This window comes from Coturnix japonica, chromosome 1, assembly GCF_054131305.1.
Source record: "Coturnix japonica strain WE chromosome 1, WE-NBRP24, whole genome shotgun sequence".
Classification (NCBI taxonomy): domain Eukaryota; kingdom Metazoa; phylum Chordata; class Aves; order Galliformes; family Phasianidae; genus Coturnix; species Coturnix japonica.
The window spans coordinates 86,972,120-86,982,352 of NC_140663.1; the positions used below are offsets into that span (position 1 = coordinate 86,972,120).

Sequence of the window (10,233 nt, forward strand, 5' to 3'; positions counted from 1 at the left end):
GATGGTATTACTGGATATAAAGGCACTGTTAGTCTGCCAATTAGTGAATGCTTAGAAATGTTTCTGTGTGAATATTTGGTCAAATCAGTAAAAAAAAAAAAAAAAAAAAATTTTAAAAAAATAATATATATATATATGTGCTATCTATTGTTCCTGTTTTATTTTTCCTTACAAAAAGAATGACTTTCAATGACTGTCAGAGAAAAATCACTTGGAATAATACTTGAACGGGAGTAGTGATGTGTTAAGTACCTACATCCAGCAGGACTATCATGCAAGTTCAGCCTAACAAGCCAAAGGATATCCAATTTCCAGACGTGAATGCTAGTACCACATTATCTGTGGATTACTCACAGACCAAAAATAGTGCACAGACCAGATTCTGAATTTATAGAAAAGATATTAAATGTGTGGAGGAAAAGTTTCTGAAAGACTTCATGCTTTTTATTTCCTCTCATTACCAGATTGGGTTACAATTAAGTATTAAAATAATTACATTGTATTTTTTATTAGTTCTTGAAAAAAAATGACGCAGATTTAAGATGATACTGAGCTTTTTTAATTAAAAGTATGAAATAACAAAGATTTTATATTTTGCTTTTGTTCACCACTGCTACGGCAGTGTTGGCTGTTGTCTTTGATCATGAATAGTAAACTCCATAATCTATTCCTAGTACCACGTGTTTTGAAAGTATACTGAAATCTTCCTATACTTTATTTATAGCTTTGTGATGATAAAGCCCTGGAGATGCTGGTTCTATATGAAAAATTCTACAGATGTATTGTACATCTTAATAGGAACAGCGGATCCTTAGAAAGATTTTAAACAAGCCTTGTCACTATCCAGGGCTGGGCAGCTTCTTGTTTGATTTGCAGCACTGCTTGTTATCCTTAAATCACACTTTCGACAGTTCATAAACTCTAGACATCTATCTACACAGTCTTGTAAGGAAATTATCTTATTTCAGCTACTAAAAGGAAAGTCAAGTTGCATGTATTAATAATTTCTTAGGAATGTACCTTAGTCACACTGGACTGCACACTGGGAGGTAAGTAAAAAGATAACTGAGAAGGCAACGGCATAATAACATATATATGAAACTGCAGTTGTGTAGTCATTCTTCTGTGTGCTGGGGCAAAGAATTAGTTGGGGCAAAATAAAATTAAAGGTAAGGTGTTCCCGTGGAAACAAAGACACATAGACAAGAAGGCTCGCCATCGTCCTTTAATGAGCTATTCTTAGAAATAAGTCTTTCCTAGGAGAAGGAGACAAAAGGAGATTTAACCTTACCCTGTCACACCTAACAGCTAAATCTAAAGTGTTGCAAGAGGGGGAATTCCAAGTCATATCAATGATACAGCACCATATGAAATATATTTATTTGGTTACACTTTGGAAGGGTATGTTCTTGAGGGATAACATTTTATGTGTTACTCTTCCAAACGTGACTACATTCTGACTTCTGATTTTTAAATAGCTCTCACAGCTATAACCTCTGCATAGTTATGTCTGTGATAAACAGTATTTTATTTACATACAGATACCATATTCTTGATGATTTTATTTTCTTCACTATCCAGGTTTACACTGCAAGATGAAAGAAATTTAAGCCTTTGCTAAATCTTCTCTAACATAATGGTTTTAAATTGAGATAGTTGAGGTTTAGGTTAGATATTAGTAAGTTTTTTTACTCAGAGGGTGGTGATGCACTGGAACAGGTTGCCCAAGGAGGTTGTGGATGCCCCATCCCTGGAGGCATTCAAGGCCAGGTTGGATGTGGCTTTGGGCAGTTTGATCTGGTGGTTGGTGACCCTGCACACAGCAGGGGGGTTGAAACTAGGTGATCACTGTGGTCCTCCTCAACCCAGGCTATTCTGTGATTCTAATGGAAAGTTATCAGAGAACATTCTGTACATTTTTACTAATGAAGGTAATATGCAAAGCAAAACTTTTCAAAAAGAATAAAACTAATCAGTCCCCTTTTGGTTAATATGCAAACTTGCACTCAAAGCGGTATATAAAAGTTATTAGCCTGAAATGTGTGGTGTATCCATTTTCCTACTTATAGAAAGGGCTTTTTTTTTTTTTTTTTTTTTTTCCCTGTAGCTACTCAATTTGTTGTACAATAATTTATTACAGAAGTATATCAGAAACCTACCTCAATCCCTTGCAATTGTGTCTGTGTTGGAAGAACTCTTGATGTTTCTGAAAAATTGGTTCCCAACATACAAAAAAAATCATGTGAACAACAGGACACATGCTAAAAGCCAGAATAAGTTTATTCTAAAGATCTAAAACAGGAGCAAGACAACTGACTTAAAGTAAGACCTGCAAAACACTTATAGATTTAAGAGAGACAGTAGACAATGTGATAGTTTTTCTTAGAGCTTTTATCTTTTTGAGAATATTAGTTCTACAGAAAGGAAATTAGAAAAACAAAACAACGAATGATATTTATTTTTCTTTTTACAGTTATGAATACCCATACTTCATTGTACAGAAAAGGAATAACTCCTTACAAAAACAAAGAAATATTTTGACATTTGCATCCTATATTTCACAGTTCCATGCTTTTACCAATATGTGGTGTGATCATGGAGAAGTCATAAAGTCTATCTCATCTACTGGCATGAGGCTGTTTTCTTCTGTGCAGTTATAAGTTTTTGATGGAAAGCAGTGCAACAAGACTTAGTGTAAAACAAAGAGTTAAAGGGACAAAACAAAACACATTGAAACAAAGTGATAAGTATGCAAGCAAATAAAGAAAGGGGAATAAAAACATAATAGGCTGGAAAATTATAAATTATATATTATAAATTAAAAATTTAATAAAGGCATTATTTATAAAAGCAGAGCTACCATGAGAATTTTTAACACCTGAAAAGAATTGTGCTGGAGAAATCAACTGAGAAGTTTTATTTCAAGCAGTATAATAAAATTCAAGACAGAGGTGTTCAGAAATCTCTGTGTAAATCTCATTCAGTGCTGTAACCCACACATCAATTTGGACATAAACAGGGAAAACCATAACAATAAAAACTTATAGTGCTAGAGTGGTTTCAACCTACTAAAGCATTTATTTTTGGCAATCACAGACACAAAATTTAGTTTTTTAAAATGTTTATTTAAAAATACAAAGAATGTGTAATGTACTTTATAGTGCTAAGAAAAGGGTAAGAAATAAATAGTTGGTCTTGTTTTTTCCATGTCTTATACGTGTCACTGTTAGTCAGCTCTTTTAAATGTTAGCCATCTCAGATGACTAAAGCTAGATTGCAATTCACCATGACAGTCTTTTAGAGGTATGACTGGACTAACAATGTGATTGTACAGATCATGTTCCTTGAGGACTGGAGGTTTCCTGGATGGAAGGAAAGTAGTTAAAGTTCGAGGGAATGAGGTTTATATACAAGACCACTGAAAATGTGAGTGCTTTTTTTGAACATAAGAATAGCATTTTGGCATTATGTAACACATTATGTAATTATATGAATGCAAAGAAAATTTTGGTGTGTACAGCTAAATGATGTGGTATTTTGAGTCAGATACGCAAGTAATTTAAAGTAAGAGAAACAAAAAAAAACCAACAGCATAAAATCATATATGTAATACTTGCCCTTAAGAAGAATATTTTATGTACAAAGAATGATAGTTCTCGATTTAGAGAATGACTCAGCTCCCATGATGGAATCCGTTGTGAGTTTTTCTTGTGTGTGTGTTGAAACAGAAGACAACATAAGAATTACTGAGGAGACAGCTGAAAGATCGCACAGGCCAAGAAGCAACAGATAATTTGTGAACTGTATGAGCATTTCAGTACAGCTTAAACAGGGAAAGAGGAAAAAAATAAATATTACTAATAAACATTACAAATAAACATTACTAATAAACATTACTAATAATAACAACATAATAATAACAATCTTATCAGTGAAGAAATCTCTCAATTTGCATAAACCAGTGGTTTAACAGCAAAGGTTAAAGAACCAAAGACCAACTGAAAAATAACAGTAGAGGATCTCTATCTGGCCTTTGAGACCAAGTTTTGATAGAGAAAGATGAAGGCATGGAAAACTTTTTAAAGCATTTCTCATTTACTGTGTACTAATATGTCTGTTATTTGACTTCTACTGACCTGACTGACCAGATACAGAGAACTGTATTGCACCTTAAAATAACAAACAAACAAAAAAAACCCCCTTAAACTGATAAATGGTTGATATTAAAGCAAAAATATATGCGAGAATAATTTTGCTTAGCACACTGAGTTATAAGATGAAGTGGTGACACAAAGTAAGTAGCAGATTCCGGAGACTTAGGGCATCACCCCATCTATGAATTGTCAGTTATCCTACCATTCATCTTACTGTAAATAGTTTGTATACAGTCTAACAGGTAAGTTTTGAGCCTGGGTGACACAAGATCACTGATGATCTGAGGAAAGAAGAGAAACAGTAGCTAAATCATTCAGTGATCTGGCTGCAGCTCACTCTGGGCAAATCTCTTTTAGATAGGTGGCAGTCTTTGTGGTGGATGCCAACTGCTGAAAATCTAAGAAAGAAAATGTGGCAATCTGGCAAACTGACACTATGTAGACACTGGATGGAGGCATAAAAATTGCTTTAAAAGCCTCTGATCATAGTCCTAGGCCATCAGAGATCTTTGTCTCTGCTTTCCCTGAGGAAATGGTATTTAGCAGGGACTAAATCTTTGGGCTCCAGATTATTTCAGAAGATCTAGCAACTGATTATTATGAGTGGATGCATAAAGTGTATGAACTTAACAGGGAAGACCAGAATTTGAATGATTTTACCACTGTGATGGTCATAAGCCAAAAGAAAGCAGAGACACATTAGAAGCAGGAAAAAGTTGTCAGGCTCTGTTTAATGTTTTGTGCATGGCAGCACAGTAGAAACTGACAAGCCTTGAATGTTTAAATAACTACAGTGGATGGCTGGGAGTGTACTTAGTTTTAAGGCCTAAAGATACTAGAACAACGTGGAATAAGCTATCAGCATATATGGAGGGGAGAAGCGATATCAGCCATCATAGATAGTAAACAGCAAAATCAGAAATATCAAAGTGAGCAGTTGACTCAGAAGCTGTAACACTGTTATTTTTATCAGTATTTACATTCTTCTAAAGAAAAGGGAGATGACAGTGCATATATGCAGTGGTAGGAAATAACATAGCAAGAAAGCAGCTGAACTTAGCACAAACATCCATATACAGTGAGGAAACTGGAAAAGATTCAATGCACAGGAGCAGCACCTCCTACAATTAGGTCTCCATTGGATTGCCAACTGAAAACTGACATAATGAGAAAGGCTATTCATATCTTTCAGCTGCAGCCAAAAAGGCTTACACTTCACCTTTATAGACCCCAAATTACAATTTGATCACAGGGGAAGGCTTACTGTCCTGATAGAACCAATGGACAATTGGAAAATGATGAGCCTAGTTGTTGCCTGAGAAGAGAACGTAATGCAGAAAGACTGAATACTAGCACAAGCTGAGATCTGTACAATTTAGAAGGTTATTCTGATTAAGCAGACACAAAGAGAATGAAGTGCTAACAAAGAAGCTGAAATATGAAAGCAGTGGAAACCAGAACTGGTACGAGAGCCCTGCTGTAGAAGCTGATCGTGCAGAATAGGAGAAATATCTGCACAAGATACAGAGTGGTAAGTGAAACTAAAATCAGATATCAAATATTTCTTGAGTGAAATGAGGAGACTGAATCCAACATCCAGGGAGAATTTTGAGAGATTAACAAAAAAAAATCAAAGAGACACCGAAAAAATGAAGGGCATTTGAAACTGAGAAACATCAATCGATAATTCCAGTTGAAGCAGGATAACATTACCTCACAAAACTCAAAATTAACCTTAGATATGATTGTAATTAAAATCTCAAAACTATGGTAAAAAAAAAATAAAAAAAATCTATGTTTAACTGCAAAGACTTCTATTTAAATTATAAATGTTTATGTTTCTTACAGAAAAGAGATGAAATCAAAACAAACAAAAAATAAATGGAGTATTACTGAGGTGATGTAATAACATGAAGTGGAATATTCTTACTAAGAAGTAATGAATCACAGAATCTTTTAAGTTGGAAAGGACCTTTATAGGACCCTGAAGGTCTCCCAAGCCACATCTTTGAGCAACCTGTTCCAGAGCCTCACCTTCCTTATTGTAAAAAACTTCTTCCTTATGTCCAACTTAAATCTCCCCTCTTTTAGTTTGAATCCATTTCCCCTTGTCCTGTCACCACAGACCTGCTAAAGAGTCTGTCCTTTCTTACAGCCCCCTTTCAGACATTGAAAGGCTGCTATCAAGTCTTCCCAGAGGCTTCTCTTCTCCAGGCTGAACAGTCCCAGCTCTTTCAGCCTGTCCTCACAGGGAAGGTGTTCCATGAGGACACCAGATCATAGTAATACTTCAATAACATGAAAGCAAAAAGCAGCCATTAGCTAGAGCTTTCATGCTGCGAGAGTGTGATTTTGGTTCTGTATGCCAAGTGCAAATAGCATTCCTATCAAGAGCATTTAGTGGAATTTGACAACTCTGAAAGTGGCTTTTTAGTAGTTTAGATTTTGGATTACTCTTGATCTTTGAAGATGTGTTGTTTTTAAAGCTCCTGTTACCATAAGAGGGCAAAGGTAAGACCTCAAAAGACTATCTCAATGAATAATACATTTCTTAAAACAAACTGACAAGAAAAAAATAAGCCAACAAAAACAAAACCCCCAAATCATAAGCTAATTAAGGAATATACTAATGGATTTTTGGACTGTTTGCTATAATTTTCAAGTTTATATCCTTATTCTTCCTAAGTAATTAATTAACAGTTCAATCCTTACGAAAACTGCAGAACTATGTTTTAATTAAAGAACTCTTACATGCTGCAGAGATTTAGCAACTGTGCAACACTGCCCATTTTTCCTCCTTCTGCATCTCAGCAAAGCCTTGGAAAGCTCAAAGAGAGATAAGAAAACTTGTTTAATCTCAACTGCCAATGTCTGACCTACCTGTAAAGACTACGTAGATTAGCGATAATTAAGAAATGTATTGGATGTTTGCAATGTCCCCTTTATGCTTATACTGGAAGGAAAACCAGGTACACATCACCCCTGACAACTGCTATGTCTGTCTTCCTGCAGGCTCCAGCTAATATTATGCGGTGGTCTCTGGCCAGTGTGAGAGCCAGGATGGTGGGGAGAATCTGAACCAGTTCTTCAAAGAACCTTGTTCCTACAGCATCTCTTTCTGCTTTTGCAAGTAAGAGTAAAATACAAGTAGTGCATTATATGAGTAGTCAGTTCTTGAATGTTCTTCAAAACTTTGATTTCTTTTTGAACTTTGTACAGAAATTATTATAAGAATTGTAACTAGTTATTGTAGAGCACTACTATGCCACATTTTAAAGGATATGCAATTTATTAATGAATATCCTTTGAAAGACTAATTTAGAGTGGTTTGTTATACTATGTTCTCGTTGCTAACTGGGTGCCCATGCCTCAGATGCCACTCCTTTACGATCCATTACTGTCCCCCAAAAGAGCAGTTATTACCATCCAACCCTTCATCCTGTCTCTACTGGCAGCTGCAATCTTTGCGTGGATGTCAGACAAATACACAAAGAATCATTCATTTACTGTGACAACATTTATCATTTTGAGTGCCCTTTTTGCCTCCAGGTAGAATACTAAATGGCAATGTCCTCAGAGCCAAATTCGGCCTCAGAGTCTCAGCCAGATTGTTGGAATGGATGATCCAGTATATATGTAATATATATGTAATAATAATGTAATATATGTATTTGTATCTTTGAGCAGGCAGATAAAATCACACCTCGGTTGTAAACTTGAATATGAATGGATACAAATAGAATGGTTATCAATTTCACAATCCACAAGGTATTAAACATAGCACTTGGGGCTACTTGAAGAAGTTAGCTTCCTGACATTCAAGGATGATTGGATGCGAGTCTGGATACTGTGTTATTTCTGCTTACAATCTCACAAAGGTTAAGAAAGGGTCTCTGTCTCCAGGGCGCTAGAAGTCACAGCAATATTCCTACTGTTTATAAATTGCTAATGCCAATTTATAAATCTCTCTCATCTCTATGCCATATAGCTAATAATGGCACTCTGAACCTGTTGAGCTTTCTGATAATTAAAAAAACCAAACAGGCTGTGCTCAAAATGAAGCTCCTGTTTCCTGTGGTAGTATATTCAAAGACTGCAGGGATTTCCCCCCTCCTTCCTCTTCAGCAGCAGGCAACCTCTCAGTTACAGCTGGAAGCCTCAAACAGCAGTACAGGTAAAACGCTAGCTATTGTGAAAAACAAGTTCCTGGCTCTTGATTAACAGCTGGATTTGCTCCTCTTTTAGCTTGCCCAACCAGATAACTATGGGAATAGCAGAGACAGTTTGCAAATGAAAACATAATGTGCATAGCATGATGTCAGAAATAAGATAGAGTCATTAAACTTTGGTTTAACACAGACAAGGGAATCACTACTACACAGACAATACCCTAACAGGTTTTCAGTCTTGACCAAGACTGAAAAAGTGTTAGATACCTAGATACCGAGGGGGAAAAAAAAAAAAAAAGAAATCCTATTGTAAGCTGGTTATGACAGGCAGCTCTACTGTATAATGTCGTTTATTTCACAAAACAAACAGAAACTGCTCAGGCCTTCTGATGGGGCAAGTTGTGTAACAATTTCATAGAATCCTAGAATTGTTTAAGAGGTCTTTGAAGGTCATCTAGTCCAATTCCCTTTAATGAAAAGGGACACCTACTAGATCAGATTGCTCAGAGCCCCGTCCAGCCTAAACCCTGAACGTCCTCAGGGACAGGTCTGCCACCACCTCTTTGTGCAACTAGTTTCAGTGCCTTATTGTAAAAAAACTTTTCTTATATCTAGTCTAAGTCTCCCCTTTTTTAGTCTGAAATAATTTCCACTTGTCCTATCACACCAGGCCCTGTTAAAGGGTCTGTACCCTTCTCACACCCCCCTTTAGATACTGAAAGGCTGCTCTCAGGTCTCCCCAGAGGAATCTCTTCTCCAGGCTCAGCTCTCTCAGCCTGTCCTCACAGGGGAGGTGTTCCATTCTTTGGATCATTTCCCAGGCCCTCCTCTGGATATGCTCCAACAGGTTCTCTTCTATCTTGTACTGACTGACTCCACATCTGGACACATCACCACCCTCAACCAGCTGACCATAATTCTTTTGATGCACCTGAGAATATGGTTGGCTTTCTGGGCTGTGAGGGCCCAACGCTGGCTCATGTCCAGCTTTCCATCCATCAGAACTGACAAGCCCTTTTCTGCAGGGCTGTCCTCCATTCATTTCACTGCCATCTCATACTGACAGAGGGGGTTGGCTTGACCCCAGTGCAAAACAGAATCACAGAATCACAGAATTACCCAGGTTGGAAGGGACCTCAAGGATCATGTAAAACCTTACACATGGCTTCATCAAACCTCATGAGGCTGACCAGGGTCCATTGCTCAAGGCTGTTTAGGTCCCTCTAGATGCCATCCTGTCACTCAGATGTGCTAACAACACCACACAACTTGGTCTTCCACAAACTTGCTGAAGTTTGATCCTACTGCTGATGTGATGCATGAAGATATTAAACAGCACTCGTCCCAGTTCTGACCCCTGAGAGACACCACTTACCACTGATCTCCATCCAGACACTGAGCCACAGATTCTTAAGACAGAGAACAATTTCTCTGTTCTCTGTAAGACAAAAGGACAAAAGTACTTGGATTTTTGTGTGTGTAGTTACAAGCTGCTGCAAGGAAGGAAATACAGCGTAGTTAAATGCATACCATTTGATGAAACAAATTATTTTGAAAACTGTCACTGCAGCCAATTTTTGGAGAGGCTATAAATGAACTGCTGCAGTTTGTTACAGGCTGTCAACTAGCAGCAGAATAGGAAGCCACTCTAAATCCAGAGAAAGCCAAGGCAGAGGAGATGAGTTACAAACCAAGGACAGAAATAATGGAGATGGTTGTGGAAGCAATGTCAAGTACCCTAGTGCTGGAAAGTTTATAACCTGTGGCTAAAAAGTATTCAAAAAGAGGCCTGTAAATACACATTGTCAGTATCTGCCTTAACAAAGCAATACTGCTGGATGTTGAAAAAGTGCTGGATGTTGGCCTACAGCCACGGTCAGGCTGGTGAATAGTTGCCTTGGATATCTGGA

At 37.1% G+C, this 10,233-nt stretch overlaps 1 protein-coding gene across 6 annotated transcripts in view; it reads right to left on the reverse strand.

Annotated features, from left to right (window-relative positions):
- Nucleotides 1–10,233, reverse strand: part of LOC146762573 (uncharacterized) — a 52,337-nt gene that overhangs the window by 38,742 nt on the left and 3,362 nt on the right. For 2 of the 6 annotated variants that reach the window (XM_085547178.1, XM_085547172.1), the window contains exon 2: nt 9,699–9,754. In XM_085547178.1, the coding sequence (XP_085403304.1) occupies nt 9,699–9,754 (56 nt within the window). Of the gene's footprint in view, nt 1–2,375; nt 3,824–9,698; nt 9,762–10,233 lie in introns of those variants that run through there. The other 4 variants (XM_085547202.1, XM_085547187.1, XM_085547168.1 and 1 more) reach the window with 3 other exon arrangements.